This window comes from Brachypodium distachyon, chromosome 1 (assembly GCF_000005505.3).
Source record: "Brachypodium distachyon strain Bd21 chromosome 1, Brachypodium_distachyon_v3.0, whole genome shotgun sequence".
Lineage (NCBI taxonomy): Eukaryota > Viridiplantae > Streptophyta > Magnoliopsida > Poales > Poaceae > Brachypodium > Brachypodium distachyon.
Window position 1 is genome coordinate 69721954 of NC_016131.3, and position 26931 is coordinate 69748884.

Here is a 26931-nt window from a genome sequence, read left to right on the forward strand (position 1 = left end):
AAGTTCCTGTCTCTTACCAGTTACCGCCAGTTCAACGGAATGCATTGATCTGTCTGTCTCCAATTAGCAAGTACTCCCACCGAAGCACCGATGATGTCAAAAATTCAAACCTTCGGTGTCTCACAGGCTTAATCATTGGCAGAACCGTGGTGCAGTTGCCCTCACTAACTGACGCCGGCCTTGGCCTTGTGCATGATTGCGAGCTTTTTTCTGTGGTTCACAAGTAATCGGGGGCGAATAATATTTCTGTAATGCCGTCACCAGTGACACAAATTCAGTGGCAGGTCGAGCATAAATATATGGCAAGCTGAAGACCACACAATTAGTGCTGATAGTTAACACTGATGAATATTGATCCGAAGAGAAATACTGACGGATAACAGAACACGCCACGGCTGCCTTATCATGATCTGGATGCTTATCTGGGTCATACAAAAAGGATCTGTTGATGCTAGCAACAGTGCTGGGCGCATGCGCACAGGAATGAGGTTGACATTCTTCTGGCGGTCTAGCATGTGAAACATCTCTCTCGTTCTGCAGTGGTCATTAGGGGCGTCGGGTCAGGCGTCAGCCGTGGCGCCATCGAGCATCGCCCCGGCAGCCGGCCGGCTACGGTTGACACGTAGGCGAAGCCAAAATCATTGCGATCCGGCTCAGTTGACCCAACGAAATCTGCCAAATTCAAATAGTGATTACTGCTCGTTGCTATTGAGTTGCACCTAACTGATATTAAAGGTTGAGCATTGTACTTCCTATGCTCTTTTGGGCTATGAGGGGGCAGCATAAGCTGGGCGTTAGCTATATAGCTTTTAAATTCAAGGCATCTTGACTCTAAAATAGGAGTGCGTACGGAACTGTATGGACCTAGCATACTTAAAATTATCAGGTTTGCAGTATGCTTGAACCCTATTTATAATGAAGTGATGCCATGTGCTCAGGTTTTCTGGCACCGGCCATCGCTAACCTAATTAACAAATGTATGCTTAGCACGCTCATGCCCCTTATCCATTTCTCACTTGCTACAATTACATTATAGTCCTTGGTTCGTCATGGGAGGGCATAATTCTTCAATTATAGAGAAGCTGGGGTATAAGGTCCCTTCATGACAGCAGTATGCATGAAGCATAGTCGTTCATAAACTAAGTGACACAACTTCCAATTTACTCCCTCCGTTTCATAATTCTTGTTGAAATATTACATGTATCTAGACACTTTTTAGAAATAGATACATTCATTTTTGGACAAATTTGAGACAAGAATTATGAAACGGAGGGAGTAATTAGTAGGTGCTAGCTAAATGCACGTGCATTGTTACGAAATTTTAAAAATGAATATTTTTAAATATTTGTGTGCTCATATTTTCGGTTTTATGCTAAATAAACGTAATCTCAATATTTATTTGAGAAACAATTATCTATTAAATATGCATCAAACCAATCAACTATAACTAATAAAAAAATTGTGATATACATGTACCATTAAATATGCATCAAACCAATCAACTATAATAACAAAATTGTGATATAATGTACCACAATACCACATTGAATAGGTCTAAGTCAAATGATTGCCGCTAGGGAGTAGTCTTATTAAGGTGAACGGACGAATCTTTGTAAGTGTAAAGATAAAGTTATTAACCATCTTCCAAACAGTACAAGTCCCTCGAAACGATCACTAACCAATTTGGTATTATTTTTCTTGACATACAACTGAAGTAAAATCACCTAGCTAGCCTTGTAGGGCCAAATTGCTATATAGCTGATATGGTTACGAGAATATAGGGACTTCTGAAAAAAATATTGATCCGTCCTATATATTTGGGGATTTAGAAAAAATAAGAAAACGGAATGACAAACCTCTTCTATGAGTAATTTTTTTTACAAGAAATGCATTCTCCTAAGTCAAAGAAAGAGTCATATATAGGACAGAAAATCAACTTAATAATGAGTAAAAGCTAAACACCATAGATGTTTTCTGATAGTTTTAATTCTTACCCTTGAAGCTACCACCCTCCAATAAAAAAATACAGGGCATATAAATCTTATACTAAGTGTACTTTTTGAAAGTTTGACCAAGCTTACACCAAAAGTTATCGACATCTATGATATGAAATCAAAACACTACAAAAACATATTTCATGATGGATCACTAGTATCGATTTGTTATTGCAAATTTTGACCCCACCAATTAATTGCATGTGTCAATTTGCTCATTCTTAAATAAGTGTCTACGGTCCATGCAATCGCCATGGCATGCCCCAAATATGGCAAAAAGCAAACCATAAATCTGTCATGTCAGTTCAAATACTGATCTGACCACACTAAACCGGCATGAGCATGAAAATTACTCGGTATTGAAAGTTGACGAATGAAATTCGCAACAAAAATAAGTTGGTTGAGGACGAAGTTTGCACTTTCTCAATAGTTGATGGACGAAGAATACACTTATCCCTTTATTAAAAATTGATCAAACTTTATGAGGTCTGACTTGTGACGAAATTGATATGCACTATATTTTTTTATGGAAGGGGGCAAGGGAAACTGCCAGTAACAAAAAACATAGAAATTACAGTAAAGCTAGAAAATGCATGCAGTAGTGCAGTGTCCCTTCAATTTAATTTTGGAGAAAACAGTCTTGCTCTGTACTTTATTAAAAAAAATCATTAGATCGATGCATCGGCTTTGGTGATATCCCCAATGTTGCTACAGGTATATGTCATGTGATCTTTTATTGTATTATCGAGTGTCTCCTTTAGGGGAAGATACCTAGGTATTCTCTTGTGTTAATGCCTTTGTATATGTAGTAAACAGGGAAGTACCATGGAGCATTCTTACCAGGTTTAGGTTCAAATGAACGATCTGCTGGTAACATGGTTGAGCTTCTTGGTATGGACAATTTTCCTCTGTTGCATGCCAAGGTTTTGGTCCCGGACCCCTTTTTCCTTGGGAGGGGAGGTGTGCAGGATTTACACTAACCCCCTTTTGATTCGAAGGAATTCCAAAAGATTTTTGGAGGATTTAGAATTCTCGGGAATTTTTCCTACGTGGTTCGTTTGATTCAAAAGTTTAATAACCATTCCTTAGGATTATTATAACTCTATTATTATAACTCGTGAGTCTCCTTTTCTACTCCCTAACACTTGGATGGTCTGTACCGGTAATAAGAGGCACCAGCAGGCAGGCTTAGCCAATGATCGAGGAATCACTGAAAGTGCCGCCCACCGAGATGCATGTGGCCAGCTTTGTGTGCCTTGTCCATGCCACCACTAGGAACACCCATATATAGCAGGCACCTCCAGGAGAACATTTCTCATGGGGGGGGACTCGACTCATCCATGCATGGATGTCCTCTACTTCCTCCCAAGAATCATATATCACAATCCAAGAGCCCGAGACCATGACTCCTCTCCTGTGATGTTTACAGCAGAGGAAATCTAGCCTCCGTCGACCGTCCTCTTGATCATCCATCGATCGTGTCACTTCGATCACCCCAACTCAAGATTCTCCATCCAAGGAAGACCAAGCCAAAGCCCCTTTTAAACCACACGAGGGAGCTAGGAGTTCGCCCAAACACTTCAGTTACTACGTTACAGTCCATGGAGTCCATGGCTGCCGTTGAGATGCAGACGCCCGTCGCGGTGCCTGCATTCGATGTATCCAGGCGGCCGGACACGGCCGGCCTTGTCCTGAACAGCCCCACGCCGCCGACCTTCCGCGAGGAGCTCGTCGGCGTGCTCGGCAAGGCGTTCCGCCCGCAGTCGGCGAACGGTGGCGGCACTGGCGGGCACCGTTCGCCGCCGCGGTGGGGATGGGTCCTGACGGCGCTGCAGGCCGTGTTCCCGGTGCTGCAGTGGGGGAAGAGCTACACTCTCAAGTCTTTCAAGAGCGACGTCATGGCTGGCCTTACGCTTGCCAGCCTTGGCATCCCACAGGTAGCACACCGCTGACCGCTCTGGTCTCAAGTCTTATGCAATCATGCAGTACGTATGTTTCGGCCTTTTCTTCCACAGGATAGCTGGCTGTGGTCATCATCATATCTCCTGGATATTTGCATCGTTGAAGACTAATGACTTTCTATTGTCACCAACAAAGAAATGAAAGTTGCTTGCTCTAATTAACCAAGTCTCTGCATCATATAGTTTTTGGCAAGATATATGGGTTGCTGTTCATAGTAATCTCGTCGTCCATATCTCACATGTTATCTCTTGGAAATGGCTTTGCTTTTTTCAGAGCATTGGATACGCCAACCTCGCCAAGCTGGACCCCCAGTACGGTCTTTGTAAGCACCAATTATCACAAGCTTCCATCCACCCAACATAGTTTACACCGTGCAAATTAAGAATTGCGTATCATCAGCCATGCATGCATGATTTGTTCCTTTTCCACTGTTCTGAGATCAAATTCTCGCTGCTGGAAATGTAGACACGAGCGTGGTGCCGCCTCTGATCTACGCCGTGATGGGGACGTCGAGGGAGATCGCCATCGGGCCCGTCGCCGTCGTGTCGCTGCTGCTGTCGACCATGGTGCAGAAGGTCGTCGACCCGGCCGCCGACCCGGCGACCTACCGGACGCTGGTCTTCACCGTCACCTTCCTCGCGGGCGTCTTCCAGGTCTCCTTCGGCCTCTTCAGGTTCGTGTCGCCGCACACACATACCAGTATCTGATATCTCCACTCCGTGTAAAAAAATAAAAATCCATCCACACGCAGTTCTGCTCTGCTCTGTTGACTAACCATGGCAGGGTCGTCTCTGCAGGCTGGGGTTCCTGGTGGATTTCCTGTCGCACGCGGCCATCGTCGGCTTCATGGCGGGAGCGGCCATCGTGATCGGGCTGCAGCAGCTCAAGGGGCTCCTCGGGCTCAGCCGCTTCACCAACAGCACGGACGTCGTCTCCGTCTTCAAGGCCGTCTGCTCCGCGCTCCATGACCCCGTGAGTGCCAACTGCGACACAGTAATAACAAGATTAAGGACAGATCTGATACTATGCCGCACTTTAGTAGTGGGGCATATGATTTGATTCCCCAATAAGACTAATGGATCGGATAATAAAACATGTCATTTTCTCCCTATTTCCTCCACATATATCTGTTAACGCAATACATATACGTTGCGTGAAGCATATTAGAAAAGTATTCTTTTTTCTCATCACAAATTTAGCAATACAATTTCAACTTAGCACTAAATTATTTCTAATTTGCCAGTATCCCCGTGACGCAGAAAAGGACAAGCACCATGACACAGGCCAACCTTTGGAATTTTGTGTCATAACCTGCACTTTTGGAATTATCGCTAAGAAAGAAGAAAATTTAACACCTCTGCTCTGATTGAGAATTCAATGTTCAGATCGACTATAGTGTTAAAATAATAAACAAGCACTAGACCCCAACCTAGTTATGTGATCACGGGAGTAGTTATAGTATGAAGCCATCTCTAAAAAAAGATTGACTAAAGAGATTGAGACTGAATCACTGATGGAAGCCTGGAGCTAAAGACAACAAGCCAGACTGAATCCTTGGAGTGCATACGCAAGTTGACGCTACGGTACCGCACTACTGGCGTTTAGTGGACCAATAATACGAGCACATGCCTGCACACGGTTTACTGTTTGGAAATCACTATTTGGACAAAGACAGTGCATACCTCTGTGTGAACTCATCCAGCTTATATCTGGAATTTTGCTATCTCGGCAGCATCTAATGTGGCTATTGCTGTCTAATTGCAGTGGCATCCAGGCAACTTCTTTATCGGATGCTCGTTTCTCATATTCATCCTCGCCACACGGTTCATTGTAAGAAGAGTCAGAACTCTGTTTGATTTAGTTGATCACAATACTGTTCTTGCTAACATGAAAGAACGGCGGTGAAAATCGAATCACAGGGAAGGAGGTACAAGAAGCTCTTCTGGCTGTCTGCAATTTCACCATTGCTCTCCGTTATTCTGTCCACGGCTGCAGTCTACGCCACGAAAGCTGACGAGCACGGCGTGAAGATCATAAAGAATGTGCATGCAGGCCTGAATCCAAGCTCGGCCAAGCAGATACAGTTGAATGGACCATACACCACAGAATGCGCCAAGATTGCCATCATCTGTGCGATCATTGCGCTTACGGTAATTTCGACACACGATCCAGCAGGTGTTGCAAGTTCAAATGCAGATTTAACTGACAGAACAAGTCTGCACTGCCTGTTTCAGGAAGCCATTGCCGTTGGACGATCTTTCGCCTCGATCAGAGGATATAAGCTAGATGGAAATAAGGAAATGATAGCAATGGGATTCTCAAATGTTGCTGGATCTTTATCCTCATGCTATGTCGCAACAGGTGATCATTATGATTAAAATGACTGTGATCTTCTGAAAAGAAGCCAAATACGTAGGGCGACGTGTCTGACAGATATTTGCAGGTTCATTCTCTAGAACCGCTGTGAACTTCAGCGCAGGTGCAAGGTCAACGGTTTCCAATATCGTCATGGCTGCCACGGTGTTTATTGCCTTGGAGTTTTTCATGAAGCTCCTCTACTACACACCTATGGCGGTGCTAGCTTCCATCATTCTATCAGCACTTCCTGGACTGATTGACATCAGAGAAGCTTGCAACATATGGAAAGTTGACAGGATGGATTTCCTCATATGCCTTGGTGCATTCCTTGGCGTGCTCTTTCAGTCGGTGGAGACTGGCCTTGGAGTTGCAGTAAGATGATCGATATACCTCTCTCTGAATGAAATCATATATGCACAAAGTCTTTCAGTTTCTGACTTGTTTAGGGCTGATCGTTGCAGCTTGCCATCTCTTTTGCAAAGATCATCATACAGTCAATCCGGCCTCAGGTAGAGATTCTAGGCAGGCTACAAGGAACAAACATCTTTTGCAGCATCAGGCAGTACCCTGTGGCATGCCGGACACCAGCTGTACAAGTCATACGCATTGATACATCCTTCCTATGTTTCATCAATGCAAGTTTTATCAAAGAAAGGTACTAATGATCACATAGAATAAACCTCACTTTATGAAAAATTCAAAATGTGAAGACTTACGCAGGTGTTGTTCATTCAGGATCATAGAATGGGTAAGGTCAGAAGTGGAGACATCCAATGGAAAGGCCAAGGAAACGGTGCAATCCGTTGTCCTTGACATGTCAAGTAAGTTTGTACAAAGATGTTTACCATTACTAAACTGATACTGAAAGCCCAAAAACCTATTTGATTCATGCTCCTGGTCTGCAGATGTGGTAAACATTGACACTTCAGGACTTGTGGGATTGGAAGAAATTCACAAGGAGCTGGCGTCTCTGGGCATACAGGTAAGATGATGAACTGACGAGCATACCAAAGTTTGGTTAAAATTGACAGGTATTTCCAAATTAAATTATCTCACTCGTGCATTCAAATAACTATCTGCAGATGGCTATTGCCAGCCCGGGATGGCAGGCAATTCAGAAGATGAAATTGGGACGAGTGGTTGACAGAATAGGAGAAGAATGGATTTTCCTGACAGTAGGCGAAGCAGTGGAAGCAAGTTTAACTGCACATAAGGGCAGTGCTATGGAATGTTAAGTGCATGCCAGTAGAAAATAACACCATGTCGTGCGGATTTGTATCCAGTGAACATGGTTTGCAGCTGAGCAGATGCTTAAACAAACAGTAACATTGTAACAGTGACAGTAAATGTATGTTTCCATAGTAATCAAACAAATTAACTGAAGTGGTATGCGGTCATCTTTTTGTGACTGTAGTACTAAAATATAAGTATGTACTGTGTGTTGCAATACATTGGCTCGGAACTTTTCAGATCTCACAAGACAGGACAAAGCATTGAAGAATTCTTCAGAAAAGAGTTTCATGAATTGTGTTTCGAATAAGTTAATTAGATAGTCATTTGTCAGACTCAATAAATTTGAAGCCATGACCCTATGCAGGTTCCAAATCATACTTGCATAGAACTAGTCCCTCCAATCGTACATTATTGATGTGTTTCTTTTCTCAACTTTCTCATAGCCTTCAGTATAAATTAATGTAAGCTGTAAACATAATTTTTCCAGCGAAATTACTAATAATTAACCACAAAAAATCTCCGTATGGTGTGACCAGTCCAAACTGTTATTCTCCTCCTCGAAATGTGGTTTAATTGAGGATGCCACAATTTCGAAGAACTTGTACCTTTGCATACCTTCCATTTCTACATTCAACACATGCATAACCAAAAAAAAAAAGCAATAACACGTATAATTAGCCTTGTTTGAGGCCAAGGCAAAGATCCTTGTTACATCATTTAATAACAAATTGTTGATTGGGATCGGCAGCAGCCTTCTTTCCCTTGGGATCGGCAGGATCAAACGGTTCCGGTTCCTGGAGCGCAGCATCATGCTGCTCAAGAAGCGCAATCTGGAGATCCCGGTCGAACGCAGAGGCAATGCCCAGATCGGAAGCAAACAGGCGGAGCTCAGGATCCAGCTGCAGGTCAGGATTGCGCTCCACCGTAGGCACATCCGCGGCCGGGGACTGCACAGGACTCCTGAAGGACATCCCAGGGCCACAGCGACGCGGGGGAGCATACCCTGGCCCGAGGCCAAAAAAAAAGCAATAACACATATAATTCACCAGTGCAAACAGTCCAGAAGGGAGGTTGTGGTCATCAAGTTGGATTTTGAGAAAGTTTTCGATCTCAATGAGCACTCGGCTGTTTTAGCTATTCTTCAGCGTATGGGTTTTGACGACAAGTGGCTGGGTTGGATGGAAAACCTGCTGGCCTCTGGCTCCTCTTCTGTGCTTCTCAATGGCGTGCCAGGCAAACCCTTTCGCTGCCTTCGTGGTGTTAGACAGGGGGATCCCCTGTCTCCCCTGCTCTTCGTGCTCGCTGCCGACTTACTTCAAACTATCATTAACAGGGCTTTCCAGCTGAATGTTTTGGGGCTGCCAATTCCTAATGGGGATGCTCACTTCCCTATTGTGCAATACGCTGATGATACGCTTATCATCATGCAAGCCTCGGGTCTGCAGCTCATTTGTCTGAAAGCTCTGCTTCAGTCCTTCTACCAGGCCATGGGTCTCAGGGTGAACTTTGCCAAGTCTTGTTTGATCCCGATCAACATCTCGCCGCAGCGTACGGAGGTCCTGGCTGGCACCTCGGGGTGCTCCATTGGCTCCTTCCCCTTCACCTATCTTGGGCTGCCGGTGGGCACCTCTTGGCCCATGATTCGGGATCTAATGCATGTCATTGATCGTATCGATCGGCGGCTGGCCTCTTGTGCATCCTTTCTCTCTTGGGGGCCGTCTGCAAGTGGTGAAATCGGTGCTCTCATCGCTCCCGGCCTTTGCTCTGAGTGTGTTCAAGGTTCAGGATGGCTTCATTGAAGCTGTTGACAACCGTCGCCGCATCGCCCTGTGGAATAAATCGGAGATCTCGGGACGGTGCAAGGCCCTTGCTGCCTGGGACAAGGTGTACAGGCCTAAGAATAGAGGGGGTCTCGGGGTTCTTGACCTCTCTATGTTCAATGAAGCTCAGATGGTCAAATTCTTGTTCAAATTCTACAACCATGCGGACATTCCTTGGGTTAAGCTCATCTGGTCGTCTCACTATGAGAATTCGATCCCCTCGGCGGAGGATAAGCTTGGGTCCTTTTGGTGGCGTGATCTGGTTGCCTTGGCCCCTAATTTCAAATCTGTGTCCAGGGCCTTGCCTGGCAAAGGGAGGTCTTTGTCGTTCTGGAGAGATGCTTGGGACGGGGAGCCTTACTGTGACAGGTTCCCCAGGGCATTTTCCTTTGCCTTGGATAAGGAAATCACGCTTTGCAACTTCGCGCTTTCAGAGGATCGCTTTGATCACTTTGTGCTTCCGCTCTCGGAGTTGGCCTTCCAAGAGCTCACTACCATCCTCAACAATTTGGCTAGCATCAACCTTCATCAACAGGATTCGGATTTGTGGATTTGTCATTGGGGCACCGGGTCCTTTTCCTCCTCTGCTTACTATCGCCTTTGTTTCCCTCACCATCTCCCCACTATGCGCGTCACCTGGATATGGAGGAATAGATGTGTCCCCAAACTGAAGGGCTTTGCTTGGCTGCTCTCCTGGGACAAACTCAATACCAGAGATTTGATGGATCGAAGGAACTGCAACAGAAATGGGACACTCAACTGCATTCTTTGTGACCGTAATCTCAGGGAAACAAGGGATCATTTGTTCTTTGATTGCAGCTTCAGCTTGGATTGTTGGTCGAGGCTTGGTGTCAGTTGGTCCCCGGGGGATATGCATGCCAAGGTGACTCAACTGCATTCTTTGTGACCGTAATCTCAGGGAAACAAGGGATCATTTGTTCTTTGATTGCAGCTTCAGCTTGGATTGTTGGTCGAGGCTTGGTGTCAGTTGGTCCCCGGGGGATATGCATGCCAAGGTGGCTGATCGACTTAGCGCACACACATATATATATATCGAAGCCTCTCCTGCAGTTTTCGGTCAAAAAAAAACAAATTGTTGATTGCCAAATAAACATCATCTAGATAAGAAACTGAAATTAATTCCTACTTAATGTAGGTACATAAAGAACATTATTCAAATGAAGACAAAAGCCAGTGTGTAGCTCCAATGTGAGAGACCCCACAGCTTCAACGGCGGCTTCCTTCACATTCGCCGCCTTAAAGCTTCTTGTCTTTCCCCTTATAATTTGGATCATTTTTCAACCCTACATGGAGTTTGCAACATGAACATTTGCACCTGAATCAATCCACCATGTACTTCGAGAAAAACCAATATATAAAGATTCGTCAATGGAAGTTATTTCATCTTTGCCCTTTTTTATCCATCCATTTGAGCCAAGTTAGGAAAAACCTTACGGAAATGGCATGTCCTACTGCAAAAATTGCAAGTATTACTTTCCACACCAGCAAAGGTGACAACTTGATCTTTTCCTTTAGGAGACATATAAACATCATTTTTGATGAATGACTTCTTCTGAACCTTGGAGCATTCTTGGACCATCATGTTTCCTCTTGGAAGAGGCAACAAGAAGCCCGTTTCATAATTCTTTGCTCCTCTTGGACAGCCCTAGGGGTCATCTCTGCGAGTGTCCATTTTTCCTTGTGAATTTTTTTTGTAGTTGATCTTAAATTGATCAAACTCAGCTGGAGGGGACTACAAAATGAGGAGAATCTGGATATTTTCAAGTTCACAACTTTAAGCTTTGAAGTGGCATTAACCAATAACCATCGTCATTATATGCCCCCTAACATTTCCTTCAACCGTAGACTTTGCAAGTAGCTTGCCAAGAAGCTCACGTGAATAAACTTTCTCGGAGCCTTTAAATTGCTCCTCCACTGCCGCAAGAAATTATTTGGCAGTGCCCATTTTTGGAAGTGCCCCGATAATATCAAGTGAGATGGAAGCATTCATTACAGGGAGCGTCACATGATTGGAGTTCTCCCATTTCTCCATCTTTGTGTCTTAAGTTATTTTCAGGTCGTCATACCCATTTTCGCAAGTAATGACGAACTGAAAAGAACTTATGACAAAAGCTGGAAAAATGGGAGAACTCCAATCATGTGGTGTTCCTCGTAATAAATGCTTCAATCTCTCCCGACATTATCGGAGCACTGCCAAAGAATTTCTTGCGGTTGTGGAGGAGCAATTCAAAATCTCCGAGAAAGTTTATTCGCGTGAGCTTCTTGGCAAGGTATTTGCGAAGTATATGGTTGAAGAAAATGTTAGGGGGCATATAATGAGGATGGTAAATGCCACTTCAAATCTTAAAGATTTGGAGTGTGTTCATGAAAAAATATCCTGATTTTCCTCATTTTAGAGTTGCTTCCAGCTGAGTTTGATAAATTTAAGATCAAGTACAATTCTATCAAGGAAAAATGGACACTCACAGAGATGACTCCTAGGGTTGTCCAGGAGGAGAGAATTATGAAGCAGGCAAATGACCAGACCCTCCTTGTTGCCTCTCCCAAGAGGTAACATGATGGTCAAGGATCCTCCAAGGCTCAGAAGAAGCCATTCATCAAGAATAATGTCCATATTTCTCCTAAAGCAAAAAGGTCAAGCTGCCAACATCTCTGATGGTGTGCAAAGTAATAGTTGCAAATTTTATAGTAGGATAGGCTATTTCCCTAAGGATTGCACAGCTTGGCTCAAATGGATGAATAAAAAGGGTAAAGATAAAATAACTTTCGTATATGAATCTTTAACTATTGATTTTTTCTTAAAGTGCATGGTGGGTTGATTCAGGTGCAACTTTTCATGTTGCAAACTCCATTCGGGAATTAAATATGACCCAGATTATAAGGGGAAAGAGAAGAATCTTAACGTTACAAACGGGAAAGAAGTCGCACTGAAGCTGTGGGGTCTCTCACCTTGGAGCCACAAACCAGATTTCGTCTTCATTTAAATTATGTTCTTTATGTACCTACATTAAGTAGGAAGTTAAATTTACGTTTCTTGTCTAGATGATGTTTTATTCTGATGTTTATTTGGCAATCAATAATGTGTTATTAAACAACGTAATAAGGATGTTGGCCTCGGCGTCAAACAAGGCAAATTATACATGTCATTGCTTAATTCTTTGGTTATTCATGTGAGTAATGTGAATGATTTTAATGTTGATGTAATGCTAAGAAGAAAAAGAAAGGTACAAGTTCTTCGAAATTGTGGCATTGTCGCTTAGTCCACTTTTCGAGGGAGGGGGGGGGGAGTGGAACGACTTATTAAAAAATGAAATACTTCTTCCATTAGACTTCTCAAAGGCAGACAAGTATATATTGATTGCATTAAAGGAAAATACTCGAAAAAAATTAAGAACGGAGCAGTAGGAGCCTCATGGCAGAGCATGTTCTTGGCATGGGACTATTGGAAGCTTCAGAGCATCTCCACTCGTCTCCCCCATAAATCGCTTGGCGTATGGCCATATGGGGGGGCGCCGGCGCACCCTGTTCGTTTGAGGCCCAGCCACGACCCAGCTGCACCCCCTAAACATCCCACAAATTTGGTTTGTCTCACCGACAGTGGTGGCCCGCGCTGCTTTTCAGCTTCAGCCCCCCCCCCCCTCGAGTAGGGAGCGACCTGGGGGCGCCGGCTAAATTTTTTGGCCACATCGGCTACTTTTTGGATTTAGGGGAGTGGGCTGGGTGGGTTTTTTAGAGCCGGCGCCCCCATTTTGCGTTTGGGGGGCCTTTAGGGGGGCCGGCTGGAGATGCTCTTATGATCCTGGAAATGAGGGACTGCTAAAAGGAACCACTCCCAGTAAGTAACTGTATTCTTTTTTAAACATATTGATGTACTAAGTATTGAGTTTCGAACCCTCACAAGCCACCTAGTTCTCGTGAGGACTTCTGTAACATCCCAATTTTCAAAACTCTTCATATGCATTGCATATCATAAGTATCATGTCACCTTTGCATTTGATCACTTTCAAAACTATAAAATTTGCCCAGAAAACTCTTTTGCAAAGATGCCTTTATTTGATTTTGGACCTTGATCTTGCTTTTGAGTATTTGCATTTTAACCCATGAGGGTATTGTGGTAAAAAAGGGATTTAATGCATATATAGAGCTATCCCATAAATTGGCTTTTGAAATTATTTTGAAAAATCATTTGTTTTGATAGCCTAAGGGCCCTAAAAGCCATTTTATAGGCAAATGTATTTTTAAATGTTTTATTTTGAGGAAATTCTTGTTCCAAAAGTTAGATCATATGAAAATATGATTTTACAAATTTTGTTGCATTTTATTTGGAGTGATTCGGAGCTTCGAGTCATTTTTGAGGTTCAAAAACAGAAAAGAAATTAAAGAAAAGGAAAAACTGAAGAAAACCGGTCAAACCGGACCGGCCCAGCCCGAACCGCGCGGTCCCTCTCACTGACCGGTGGGCCCCACATCTTCTTCAACCTCCGGCCGAGAAATCCGGCCACGCACACCCCGCGAACTGCCCACGACTCCACCTCCGATATCTTCGCGCACGAACCTCCAAATCCGAAACCCCGCGCGTCATACCGAAGCCCTCGCTTTTCTCCTCCACTTCCCCCAAAACGCTCGTCCGATTTCGCACCGGTTAGAAAGTAATTGCTCGCCGGAGTTCGTTGCTGCCGTCGCCGTTCTTCGCGATTCGCCGCCGTTCCGGTGAGGTTCTCTCCGCGCCGACCCCATCCCGTTCCTCCTCTCTTCCTTGCGCACGCAGTGACGCGAGCCGACCGCGATTTGGAGCTCCGCGTCGCCGTCCGCCGTCTTCCCCGGCGCCGGCCGCCGGCCGCGCGCCGTCCCCCTCCCGCACCGCCGCCCCGCCTCCCGCTCCGCCGGGCCGCGCCGCCGCCCCACCCGCACGCCCGCCTCCGCGCCCGTGCCCGAGAGCCCGCCTGCCCGCGCGCCCGCGCCGCTCTGCCCCCGTGCCCGCCCGCAGCCGCCCGCCGCTCGCCCGCGCCCTTGCACCACCGCGCCGCCCCGCCGTCGCTTGCCGCCTCCCCGTGCCGCCTGCCCGCGCCGCCCCGCACCACCGGCCGGAACCCTAGGTCTCGGCCTATCCCGCGCTGCCACGTGGCGAAACGTTTTCCTTTTTGTTTTTATTTTTTTCGGCCGAATTAGATAATGCGATTTTGCAGAAAAGCCCCTGTAACTTCAAAGCCTCATATCTTTCAAACTGTTTGTCCAAAAATTGTGATCCGCACCTTTCTGGAATGGTCACAACGTGTAGAGTATTTTGGCATTGTTTAATTTCAGTTTTGAACAACTTAGACAGTAGCTATTTACAGAATGGTTGAATATGGTTTAAATCTCAAATGAATTGTTTCAAAATAGTTTTGAGCATGTTATCTTACTGTAAAATTATTTAAACTTGTTCTCTGTCCATTAGGACCAGAAAAGAAATTATTTTATGTATAATCATGGCATACAAGTTTAAATATTGCTCTATGTTGCAAAAGCCGCACAATGTTTTGTTTTAAACCCTATCCATGTATCATGCATATTAATTACCACTTTGATGTGGTATATTCTGTCCAAGGCTTTTGAAAAACTTTTCAAAACAGAAACGAAACTTTTTACTTTAGGAGTAACCTTTGTGTGCATCATCATAGCATATGCATCATGGCATGATTTTGTATTGAATGTGGTGTTTATTGTGTGTGTTTCTTTTATTTTAGATTGTGTGGAGTGTATTCCTTGTTGTTGCAAAGAGTGCGAGAACTATCACAACCTTGGACAAGGCAAGTTCACTTTGATCATATCCCATTATTATTGTTGTTTTAAAATACTTACGCATTAGTGTTGTTGGTAGAGATGCATTGATAGGACTATTACTCGTACCTCTATGCTAGCTATAAATCCCAGGTGGTATAGTTTACCCTCGCCATTACCTTGCCACCAAATTGCCATCGATTTTAGTTGAATGCTAGGCTATGGTAGTATCGTGGGGGAAATAACTACATTATGATATTGTTATGCCTTTGGCTATATGAGATGTTTTTGTTAGATGTAAAGCAAAACAACTAATTCAATGAACCATCCTGGGTGGGCTGCTTTGAGGATTTTGAGAATTAGCGGCGTCAGGTCCATTTCTATGGGTCCCTCTGAGTCGAGTTCCTATGGATTCAGGAATGGATCGTCCATGAACGTCTCTCCCGTGGATTCGGGGAGCGCCTACGTTGCAAATGTGGAATGCCACCTGGGGTAACAGAGACTGGACTAGTTTCCTGTTTAGTAGCTTCCAATACAACCACATGGTAATATGGGCTCTGCCAGGATAGATGTAAGACATATGATCCTGGATCCAAGGGATTGTGCAGATGTAGCCGTGTAGGGGGAACGTAGGTCCCTCAGGTGGTCTGGGTAATTATGGTTTGAAAATTCCTGTAAACGATGCCGTTGCTACTCTACCCTGAGGACAGCAAGGGATTAACACGTCGATTTCTTGTGGGTAAAGTGTACAACCTCTCGAGAGTGTCAAACTAAGTACTTAGCCGTGTCCCCGGTTACGGACAATTTTTGAGCAACTAGATTTGAGGGCTGTAAGGAAAGTCTCACTCATTCCAATTTCTTAAATAAAATGAATGGTTTGAACATGTTAGGGGTACTTGAAGAATCCACTTCAATGTACTCTAGGTTAATAGGAGTATGGGTGTGTCTACCCCGTGTCCAATAGTTAACATTACTATAACATTCATTTGTAGTAGGGTAATTTATGTTCTGCTTCCACGCAAACAGCCTGAACTCCACCTTGCCAAATACTGCATATACTTGGTAGGTTCTGTTATAACTCCTGGTGAATCTTGCCAATACATTCAATGTATTGACCCTAGTGGCTGCATCGTTTAATGATGCAGGAAGCTCCGACGACGAGTAAGATGTACGTTCTGCTTGTTTGGGTTACGGGCTTACATTCCAACACGCTCTCACCGTGGTGTTGATGTGCCCTTGTATCTTTCGTTTTCCGCTGCTAAACAGTTGTTTTATTTCCAGCTAACCCGTGAGGTTATGCGAGTTGTAAGTACCTTTTAAATTCTGAATGATTCATTGTAATATTGAGACCTTTGTTTTATGATATTACATCTTGAAACTGCGTGTGCTAGTGAGTCGATCCAGGGACTAGCACTAAAGCACAGAAATCGAACCCGTGTATGGGGCGGTCGCTTCAACTTCCGCCAAAACCCAACAACTCAAACCCTACAGGTCTAGGGGAGCGCTTAAGCGTACAGGAAGGCTGCCGCCAACGACAACGTCCACTCCGGTGATCGGCCATTGCCGGTATAGATTGGAGGGACGCCGCCATTTACGCCGTACACCGGCCTCCACTGCTACGATGTTACCTCTACTTCAAGCCATGTCTACTTCCATCACTCGTCAGATACACCCCTAATCTCCTCTGTCCTTGTACCCTAATGACGGCCAGTGCATGTTTATGTTCAACCTAACGATGTACTTACTATTCCTAACACATTTTTTTAAAAGACAATCACTGCTTCCCAGATCACATGGTAGTAACACGGTTTTGCCACTGGAGGGAGCAGCAGCTTTTTGATTGCCGAGTATAATTTCTTGTCTGGCGTGGGATTCCAAACTCCAGTGTTTTAACTAGTCATTTGACAGGCAAGAGATTAGGGCATGGAAACAGAGGCTTCAACACCATGCCTCCTCGAGGTCAACAAAACGAATGATATCCAAGCGAAAATCACGGAAACGGAAGAAGAGGCGTGGGCGTGCTCACCGGCAAGTTGGTGCTACCTCCATCGACGACCGGTGGGTGACGATCGGTTCTTTTCTTCGCCGCCGCCGCCGCGTGGAGACTCCAGAGGCAGCCGCAAACCCGGAACGACGTGTTCCTCGAGCCCAAGACGTGGATACTCTTTGCTCCTTTTGTAGGCCTTGGCTATTCTAGTTAACGGGCCAGGATTGGTTTGCACGGGCCGAGTCGGTCAGGCCTCATATGGTCAGACTTGTTCCGTATCGGCGCTCAGGCTCAGCCGCTTAAGCCCACTTCACTTCGCGCCGCCTGCCCCAGGCCCGAGCTGCTCCGCCTCACGCCGGTGACCCAGGTGCGCGCCGCCGTCTCCTGGACTCTCCCCGCCGCCCATCCCCTTGACGCGCCGCGCCGGACCTCCTCGCCCCATCTCCACAGGCCACCTCTCGTGCCGAACAACGCTGCCTCCGTCGCTGCAGGAGGAGAACGGGACGCCGCCGGCAAGTCTTCTAGGATGGGATACAGCCGCCATAGGCGCGGCCGTGGATCCTCTTCCTCTTCACGCCGCACCAAACAAGAAGCATCATGGTAATTGTCAAACACCCACTATTTTTGCCCGTCCTGTCCAAAGAGTTGCCCCTTTTTAGGGTTTTGTGTAAGGGCCTGTAAGATTTTGCTTCGGCTTGTTACCTACGGGCCTACGGCCGAGTCCTTGTGATGCGGTAAACTTGCAGAGTTGCTTGTCTGCTTAAACTAGCCTCTACTGGTGTTTTGGTGATTTCGGTGAGACGCATCATTTAAAGTTGGGTTTTCGTTGGAGGAACTTGTGTGGGATGATTGGATCGAGGTGTTTGGCCGATAAAATTAACCTCATCACGCATGTTATTTACGTTTTGTACTGGAAATCCTGTACTTTGACTCTGTGGCTTTAATCAAACCGGGCCTGATGCCTAATTTCTAAAAAGAAGATGGATTGAAGTTAGATTCGTAGTTAAAAGTTTTAACTCGAGATGTTTTTATTTTGCGATTTGTGTTACTGCTGAGTTTATTACATGTCATGTTGTCGCGTTGTTATGTACCTACTGCAGAGAAGATGAAATGTTCTTCACCAGAAGTTAGTATTTGCGTTCTGCATTTGCAAATAGAAGTGAACAACCCTTTTTATCTCTGATTTCAGTGATGATGGTCCTGGAACATCACTTCCAAGGCAGGAAGGTACACATTTTGGGAACATTTTTTTATCTCTAATTGCAGTGATGCTGGTTGCTTATGAACATTGTTTTCTTTGAGCATGCTTATGAGTGATAAATTACTGTATGAGATTGAGATTCATTTACTTCAAAATATACTGCTCACATGATCATGTCAAGTATCTGGTGTGACTGATGAAACATACGATAATCATGACTGGAGTTGAGAAAGAACGAATGGTCACCTGTGGGTGGGTGGGTGTAGGTGGGTAAGGGAGGAGTGCGGAGTGCCACCTGAATTCCATTTGTTTTTGTTGATCGTAGTTAGTTCATAGGCTACATTGTGCAGAAATTCAGTAGAAAGTATATAACATGATAAGTTGTTTTTATGAAATCACGTTAGATATCGCTGAAAGCTTGTTAATTATAAGGCCATTTTTTTACTATCCAGACAGCACTGAAGAGGAATCTAATGTCCCCAAAATTCAGCTCGCAATGTGGGTAGGTATAATGTTAACAACTAATTTATGGTGCTCATTTGACAATGTGTTTAACCTCTTGTGCTTGCTGTGTAATATATAGGACTTTGGGCAATGCGATGCTAAAAGATGCACCGGTCGCAAGCTTTCAAGATTTGGGCTTTTAAAGGTTAGGCACCACTTGGTTCACAACATCCAAAATTCCCAATCCTTTTCCCTCCTCTCAGAACCAAGGTGCATGCTAGAAAAAAAAGTGAATTGCACATACTTCATGCACATGGATAGAGTCATGGATACCCAATATCATCAAATTGATTCTTCTTAGAATTTTGGCAATCTCTTACAACACAGTTTTTGTCAAACTCCTGGCACTACCTCTGCTAATGAGGTTGTTATTTGTCTTACAGGAGTTGCGAGTGACAAATGGTTTCGGTGGTGTTGTTTTGAGGTAATTTTATAAGCTATGCAGTAGAATTATGGGAAATCGTGTGAAGCTAAGTTTTGTGCTTTCTCTCAGTTTGATCATCCCGTGTAATTTTATTAAACATATTATGACTGCTCAGGTAAATTGGCCTTTGAGATGATGCCTCTGTTTTCCCCCTGCTTCATTGTTTTCCTTCTTTTGCTTTCAGCCCTGTTGGGACACATTGTGTATCCAAGGAAGATCATCCTATCGTGCAACAGAAAGGATTGGCCGTGGTTGATTGTTCTTGGGCACGTTTAGATGATGTTCCTTTTGCAAAACTCCGATGTGGTGCTCCTCGTCTCTGTAAGATCATTATATTTATGTAAACAGTAAAACGGGGTAAACAGTAAAAGGGAGCATCGTCGGTGTCTATTATGATTTAGAATTGTCCTACCTGTTCTGCATGGAAATAGTTGTAGTGTAGCATACCAATATGATGCTTCCATTAAAATTTGTGCATAACTTCAAACTAGTTGTTGTTTATAAATTTTTCAGAGTCGCACTCTGGTGGGTCAAAGTTTCAGACTGCCTGTTCTGTCAGTTTATATTTTAGAACATAAGTTATGTTTTGATTGAATTTTTCTAAACCATGTTTTCCTTCAACCAAATTAGGTCACTAATTAGTTCCTTTCACAAGGCTTTGCATCTTGTAAAGTTGTTTGGATTCATTAAATGAAGTTATGTTTTATTCTACTGTACGCAGTGCCATGGTTGGTAGCAGCAAACCCTGTGAATTATGGCCGCCCGTGTCAGCTGTCCTGTGTGGAAGCTTTATCAGCAGCCCTAATTATATGGTAAATTCTAGCCTTGACTATCAAGAAGTCCGTATTACGCTATTGATGTAGTAAATTTGCATCATTAAGTATTTTTGAGAGTTCCAAATTCATCATGTGTCGTCATATTACATTGGTTTGATCTATATTACGGGGTATACACAGCCATGAGATCTCATTGTAGGCTTTTGAGTTTTGAATCTAGAGGTGAGATACTTTAGGCATTTTGATGTTCACTAACTGTTATGCTATTCAAGGTAAACTTGTCGATCCGAATTTGTAGTGTGACATAGCAGCATGTGAATTTAGTTCAGGATAGTGCTAGTTATTTACTGCCAGGGCGCCTGCTTATGTTATAACTATATTTTCAGTGGGGAGAAAGATACAGGAGAACTGCTGCTTGCAAAGTTTAAGTGGGGTCACTCATTCTTGTCACTTAACAGGTATGTGCGGTAAAAAAAAGAGTAACATTTCATATAAATTTGTACTGAATTTCGGATTATGTACACCAATCTACCTGTTTATAATAGAGTAAGCAATGAGAATGGAGATGCATGTTGGATGTACCATTTGCCTGCAAAATGTAAATCGAATAACTATTACACCGATGAATTGAATTAATTTCTGTTTCTGGTTATACTTGCCAAGTGCTGACTTCCAGTCTGTCCTGCATACGGCACTGCTTCATTTTTCATTTTGTCAAGCAAACTTTAGTACGCAGTATATTAGGGGTTGAATGCATTCAATCATCTCGGAATATAATACTCATTTTTTTGTGCGATCTGCCTTTACGTTATCAACCCTAGATTCTTTCTACCAGATATGTTTAGTTGACATGATGTACTAGGTCATTTCACACCGTTCTCTTGTAATAATGTGCAGGGATCTCCTGAAAGCATACTCCAAATGTGAAAATGGCACGGAGATCATCAATGTGCAGAACTCCTGGTTATCAAGCGCCTCGAGAGTTCCAAAGTCACCTGCAGATGGTAACGATTGCATCACATTACAGATGATTTTGTTTTGCCACAAAGCTATCCATCTGTATTCATATTGTTCGTATTCGGTTATATTTTTGCATCACAGTGGCAGGTAAATCTCACCAAAGCACAGATGAAGGATCAGATGCTGATTCTGACGATGGCTTGCCGCCCTTGGAGGAGAACATGAACCACTTGAACCTTAGCGAAGACGAAGAGAGCGAAGAGGGGAGTGAAAGTGAGTAGAAGAAACGGCCAAGCAGGATGCCTGGCAGACTTTGGATCACTTAAGTTGTATTTGAAAGAAACCGAATTTTATGTGCCACCACACAACAGGATGTTTCAGCCAGTCCAAATAAGATGAAGCTGCCTTGAGGTTGTGGATCTAAAGCAATCTTTGGACACTTGTAGTGCTTGCTTCGTGTATCAAAACGCCATGAAAAAGTTGGGGTACAACCTTTTGGATTAACAAGGTAACTGACATCGTTGTGTCCATTATTATTGTTCCAAATTGAGGTATGAGTGAGCATACATGGATGATGAATTGCCTGCGCGCAGCATACGTGGATACAAGTAGGAATCATATGGTGTGTGAGGAGGAAGTACTAGCACCAGCAGGAAATCTAGGCGAGGAAGTTCCTGAGCCTGGCGCAGGCTTCGACGACCCTGTCCCTGTTGTTAAACCCGCTGACCCGAACAAACCCTTCCCCACCAGGCCCAAACCCAGACCCCGGCACCGTGATAACATGCGTCTTCTCCAAAATCTCTCCAAACACCTCCCACGACCGGCGCCCAGGGAACCTCACCCAAACATAGGGCGAATCCACGCCCCCATACACCTCCTTCCCCAACGACTCAAACGTCTCCACCAGCAGCCTCGCATTCTCCTTGTAAACCCTCACCACTTTCCTCACCGCCTCGGCGCCTTCCTCGGACCCAATGCAGGCCAGCCCGCCGACCTGGGCCAGGCTCGAGGCCCCATTGAAGCAGGTGCAGACGATGCGGTCGAAGTCGGGCGCCACGTGGGAGCCGTCGGCGTAGAGCAGCTCGTCGGGCACCACGGCCCAGCCCAGCCGCACCCCCGTGAAGCCCGCGGACTTGGAGAAGGAGGAGATCTCGATGGCAACCTCGCGGGACCCCGGGATCTCGTAGATGGACCGTGGGCTTGGGCTGGATTCGGACACGTAGGCCGCGTAGGCCGTGTCGAACACCACGATGGAGCCGTTCCGGCGCGCGAAGTCCACCAGCTGCTGCAGCTGCTCGCGCGACGCCACGTGGCCCGTCGGGTTGTTCGGGGAGCAGAAGAAGATGACGTCCGTCCGGGGGACGAGGGACAGGTCCGGGAAGAAGGCGTTCTCCGGCGCGCAGCGCATGTACTCGATCCTGCCGTAGCGTCCGGACTCGTCCGCGTCCCCCGTTTGCCCCATGATCACGCCGTTGTCCACGTAACCCTGCACCCACAAACGAACCAACGCAAATTTCAGAGACAATGGAGCTGATCAAGTGTCTCAATTTAATGGGTGGTGCCGATCGTGGTACCGGGAAGGTGGGATCCTGGACGGCAATGGTCACGTCTCGCCCGAACAGCATCTGCAGAGAGAGAGGAAGAAACGAGATGAGTTGGAGATTTATATGTAGCGAAGAGGATTTGAACATGTTATCGGTTAATTCAGCAGGACCTGGAGTCGCGCGATGTCGCACTGTGCGCCGTCCGAGATGAACACTTCAGTGTCTCTTATCCCCATGTTTGGGTACACTTTTTCAGCAATGGCCTTCCTCAGAGTCTGCAAAAATACATGTATTTTCGTCAGGCATGTGTCTCTTGTTTCGCTGGAATATCTCGTTGCTGTTTTGAGACAGTTAATATGGATCGGGGGAGTAGCATCTTTTCTTCAGGAATACGAATACATCAGGTTGTTGTTTTTTGTTACAGACATCACGTTCCTTATTTGTGTGCTGCAGAGTAGATGTTTTGGTCAAGTAGAGTGTCCGTACCTTCTGCCCTGGCTCCGGGCCGTAGCCTTGGTAGCCTTCAGGAGTTGATAACGCAAGTGCGTACTGCAAAAATTGACAGAATGTTTTGTGAGGCATTCTATTCCTTTCTGTACCACGCAAGCCATGGTGCAGCCTCTTCAGCAAGAAAGTCCATTAAGGTAACTGCATCATGTTTGTATTTATTGTAGAACAAGTTTAAGAGAGAAAAAGTTGGGCAAGCTTGGTTAATTTCAGCCACATCAAAGTCAAGCAGCAGTGTGACACAAAGCAAGGATTAAAATGGTTCTCTTTTCTTTTGCGTGTATTTAAAATGGTTCTCGGGTCGCAGTCATGCCCTTTTTGTCCTGTGATGTAAACATGAGCTATGTGCGGGGGACAGACAGACATTGACCAATATATGATCGATTTGATAGCATTTTCCATTGTATTTACTTCAGGATTGTTAGCCAGGAGCAATATATACGCCAATCCACGTATGCTATAACAACAAATGTGGAGGCATCACAGGCTAGCACAGACTACTAGTCCACATAGTTAAATAAAGCAGCCATGCACATGCAGTAGCAGACACCTTATCCTACTGTTATATATCCTGGATTAGTCAGAGATTGATGGGTGCTCTTCTCCTGATTAGCTTCTTATGAATATGTCCACTTTGTATACAGTTATGGCTGTGTGTGAGGGTGGTACCCAATTGTATGGGTTTATAGCAGTACAAATGAGGAAAGGAGTACTTGAGAAGCAGAGTCTCAGTGATCTCTCAGACAAGATGAAACGCTTGACATAGAAAGAAAGCTTATACTATGTTCTTTGCAGGCAAAGAATGGTCTAGCATCAAAAGCGAACGACATGCATGAGAGATAAAAGGTCTGACAAGTCAAAATGCGGTTGTAGCTCAATTTTCCAAGCGATGATGGGGATTAAGAATCTAGCTAGATGGCTCTTACGACGACGTGGTCATCTTCTCTACTTGGGCGAAAGTTCTTCGATCCATATTTGTGCAAGTGAAACATATGTGGATCAGATGCGTACGCACGTCAGAATAACCTCTTTTAGCAATTGTCTGGTACATCCGGCACCGGCAGAGGGTACTGCTGGTGCGAAGCAGAAGAACAATCGATGTTCTTGAATCTTGAGACTCCATATGACTGATATGCTGCTCTCTGGAGGGCTGAACTCTTGACTCATATCTGAACCCTGCCTATGTGACCATTGCCTTAGTGTAGTTGGTGAGGTCTGGCCATTGCAGTGCTCGTAAGCTATATCTGGAGAAGGTTTTGCCTTGCATGACAACCATTTTCCGTTTTATATATGTCGTATAAATTGCCAGAAGTATCTGTGCAATGGTTGGGTATTTGCATAAGATAAAGACTGGACTAATTAATCAGCACCGTATTTTATTTGGCTAGGCTAGCACTGGATTAGCATTTATAATAAGATCACGCGGCAAGAACAAAATGAAACATGTAGGAATATCTTGTGCAGATTTTATGGGAGCTACTTTATAATTGAGCCTTAATTGACAGTTTGACACCATCAACGATACGTATCAGTTCTGTTTTTTTATTCAAAAGAAAAATTCATGCCCTCGAATCCCTTCGTTGTACTATTTCCCTGCAGATCATATGCATGTTCGAGACTGGTCGCAAGTAAGAACAGCAATGCTTCGGAGAAGAAGAAGAGGAGGAATATACCTCAGCCATAGCTGACGTGATGATGCGCGGTATGGGTTCGGTCGTGTCACCGATGCCCAGGCTGATGACCTTCGCTTCTGGGTACTTCTTCTGGTGCGCTTCGCGTTTCCTGTTGATCTGAACCGCCCAAATTTAAGGATGAACAAACGCGCCGTTAAGTGAGTGAAGAACATGCTCAAATGTCAGTGAAAACACACAAGACAGCAAATTGTTATGTATAATTGTATATATACCTCCGGGAATAAGTACCCTTTCTGAAGCTTCTGCATGTTCGGGTTACGAAGCACGCTCGTCCGAGAAGCTGAATTTGCATCATCAGCAATTAACACTTAACATACAAAAGGGGAAACAGGAAATGATGAACAGACATCTATCTATCTTTGTGTGTATTAAACACTGCAGCATACCTGCTCCCGCCTTCACACGAGGTGCAACATCGGGTGGAAGGACAACCTTCTCAAGTACCCTGAATGGATGATCAAACAAAAGGGAAGCACCAATTAATTGCACGACCTGAGATCTCTTCATGTAACACACATGAATCATCCACAGTTTGTACATATATACACACGACAAAACAATAACAATAACAGCAGTACTTGGAGATCATATTTGTCGGCATGGCGGAGGTTGGAGATCAATTGACTAGGAAGCAGAGACTCTTGCTGTATGCAAGAATATGGAGGTTTGTTAAGCTATCCGGGTAGCTCTTGGAGGCAAGAAGCAAACGAGCTCCTGAATCTATTTATAGAGCTGGCAGGAGCAACCAAAGGTGGCAAGAAAAGAATGTGGGCAATGCTGAATTTATAGAAAGCCTAAGCTAGCTAGCTAGGGAACCGGAGTCGAAAAGTAGCCTTGCCGTGGCACCGGTTGGTCCACTTTGAAAACTGATGTCCATGGTCGGAAGCAAGCTGATTTCAGTTCAAACAGATGCGATATCTGTTCAATTAGGCAGTCTTCGGCTAGGCACGGTTTGTCCCCCTTGGACAATCTTCGCTTTGGGGCGCGTTCACACCTGCACAGCTCGTACGCACGCCACGTGTACGAATACCTATGGACGGTGTATGTATATATGATTTTCCTGGCAGGGGCTGTTGATCGATCTCACCAAACCTTGAGTCCGTCTGAATTTCGTAATAATTCAGATGGATTTTCTCAAATGTGAGTGCCAAGCCCCCAATTTCATTCTTACTCCGTGCAATTGATATTGATAACACAAGACCCGAATGGCATAGTTCACAACTTCACACACGCGCAGAGTCAATGTCCTGCAGCACCTTTTTTCTATGTGAGAAGCAAACAGTCCAAAGCCAATCCATCTACTGCCATTAACAGCCAAACATGGCAGGAAAAAAAATCATTAACAGACCTTCGACAATTTTTTTCTTTTTGTAAACTACCTTCGACAATTTGGTGACAGATTCGGATGGTGAAAGGGTTTGGTTTGAGTCTGAACTTGGCTTACCAAATATTTGGCTAGTATGTGCGCAAAAAAAAATTGGTTAGTACTCCTTCTGTCCCATATCAAGTGACTTTCTATTACATATATCTAGACGTTTTTTAGGCATAAATACATCCATATTTAGATAAATTTGAGTCACTTAATATAGGACAGAGGCAGTAATTAGTTATGGTTTTGCTAGCCTTAAATTGACCAACTGTGATAAAAAAAAAAGTTGAAATAGAGTTGGCTAAGAGCCATTTGGCTTGTCAGATTATTGGTAGCCATCTAAACAAATATAAAATCCTCTCTTACTTTGGGGGTGAAAGTTTCAGAAGCGGTGCATGTATGACCGGCTAGGTGAAAAGTGTGCTGTGCGCTGCAATCAGCGAAGAGTTTCGCAGCAATTGGCCTTATGCATAAAATTTGATCTTGTTAGGCCGGATTAATGAACGATATCACATACTTATCATATTAATAAACGACCAGATCTCATTTGATTTTGTTGCAAAGAGGAGACCAACTGGTTCTCTTCTTCGGTTATCACGTAAAGGAATTCCCTTGTACGATGGTTGGACTCCTTGTAAACTAGGTTCTGTAAACTACTCTCTCTGTACAAGATTGATTGATGCCGGCACTTTTGTAAAAACATCCTTACTGTTTTCCAAAATAGACTCAATCCACGTTTTATTGGAACTTTCGCAAAAAAAAAAGGCCTGTTGTTTTCCGGAATCAGGCCGCGATCCACGTTTCAGTTGAAGGTGTG

The 26931-nt window shown here is 44.6% G+C and overlaps 3 protein-coding genes across 3 annotated transcripts; 2 read left to right on the forward strand and 1 right to left on the reverse strand.

The window, feature by feature from the left end:
• Positions 1 to 3291: 3291 nt before the first annotated feature.
• On the forward strand, positions 3292 to 7790 carry LOC100839137 (low affinity sulfate transporter 3). The gene is made up of 12 exons (XM_003558550.4): positions 3292 to 3931; positions 4230 to 4278; positions 4422 to 4629; positions 4754 to 4928; positions 5721 to 5786; positions 5876 to 6106; positions 6191 to 6317; positions 6400 to 6686; positions 6776 to 6969; positions 7050 to 7135; positions 7220 to 7296; positions 7397 to 7790. The coding sequence occupies exons 1-12, from the start codon at positions 3596 to 3598 to the stop codon at positions 7547 to 7549; spliced, it is 1989 nt and encodes a 662-aa protein (XP_003558598.1). The 5' UTR covers positions 3292 to 3595; the 3' UTR covers positions 7550 to 7790.
• A 9681-nt stretch (positions 7791 to 17471) lies between these two features.
• LOC100839443 (ribosome biogenesis protein TSR3 homolog) lies at positions 17472 to 21512 on the forward strand. The gene is made up of 10 exons (XM_003558551.4): positions 17472 to 17735; positions 18325 to 18362; positions 18789 to 18838; positions 18920 to 18985; positions 19224 to 19264; positions 19449 to 19585; positions 19986 to 20076; positions 20427 to 20498; positions 20938 to 21044; positions 21142 to 21512. The coding sequence occupies exons 1-10, from the start codon at positions 17662 to 17664 to the stop codon at positions 21279 to 21281; spliced, it is 816 nt and encodes a 271-aa protein (XP_003558599.1). The 5' UTR covers positions 17472 to 17661; the 3' UTR covers positions 21282 to 21512.
• LOC100839748 (aminotransferase ALD1 homolog) lies at positions 21481 to 25511 on the reverse strand. Its single transcript, XM_003558552.4, has 8 exons — positions 25324 to 25511; positions 25132 to 25190; positions 24958 to 25025; positions 24725 to 24841; positions 23031 to 23093; positions 22715 to 22819; positions 22575 to 22625; positions 21481 to 22486 (listed from the first exon to the last, which is right to left on the reverse strand). Exons 1-8 carry the CDS (start codon positions 25344 to 25346, stop codon positions 21659 to 21661), a joined length of 1314 nt encoding a protein of 437 aa, XP_003558600.1. The 5' UTR covers positions 25347 to 25511; the 3' UTR covers positions 21481 to 21658.
• Between the last annotated feature and the right edge of the window lie 1420 nt (positions 25512 to 26931).

Bases quoted from the DNA above. Each gene is read 5' to 3' on its own strand.
- LOC100839137 (XM_003558550.4), top strand. From the start codon at position 3,596: ATGGAGTCCATGGCTGCCGTTGAGATGCAGACGCCCGTCGCGGTGCCT. The intron at 3,932-4,229 runs GTAGCACACCGC...TGCTTTTTTCAG, and splicing joins CCAGCCTTGGCATCCCACAG to AGCATTGGATACGCCAACCT. The intron at 6,970-7,049 runs GTACTAATGATC...TTGTTCATTCAG, and splicing joins GCAAGTTTTATCAAAGAAAG to GATCATAGAATGGGTAAGGT.
- LOC100839443 (XM_003558551.4), top strand. From the start codon at position 17,662: ATGGGATACAGCCGCCATAGGCGCGGCCGTGGATCCTCTTCCTCTTCA. The intron at 18,363-18,788 runs GTACACATTTTG...TTTACTATCCAG, and splicing joins ATCACTTCCAAGGCAGGAAG to ACAGCACTGAAGAGGAATCT. The intron at 20,077-20,426 runs GTAAATTCTAGC...CTATATTTTCAG, and splicing joins TCAGCAGCCCTAATTATATG to TGGGGAGAAAGATACAGGAG.
- LOC100839748 (XM_003558552.4), bottom strand. From the start codon at position 25,346: ATGCCGACAAATATGATCTCCAA. The intron at 23,094-24,724 runs GTATATTCCTCC...CAATTTTTGCAG, and splicing joins TCACGTCAGCTATGGCTGAG to TACGCACTTGCGTTATCAAC. The intron at 22,487-22,574 runs GTACCACGATCG...TTGTGGGTGCAG, and splicing joins TCCAGGATCCCACCTTCCCG to GGTTACGTGGACAACGGCGT.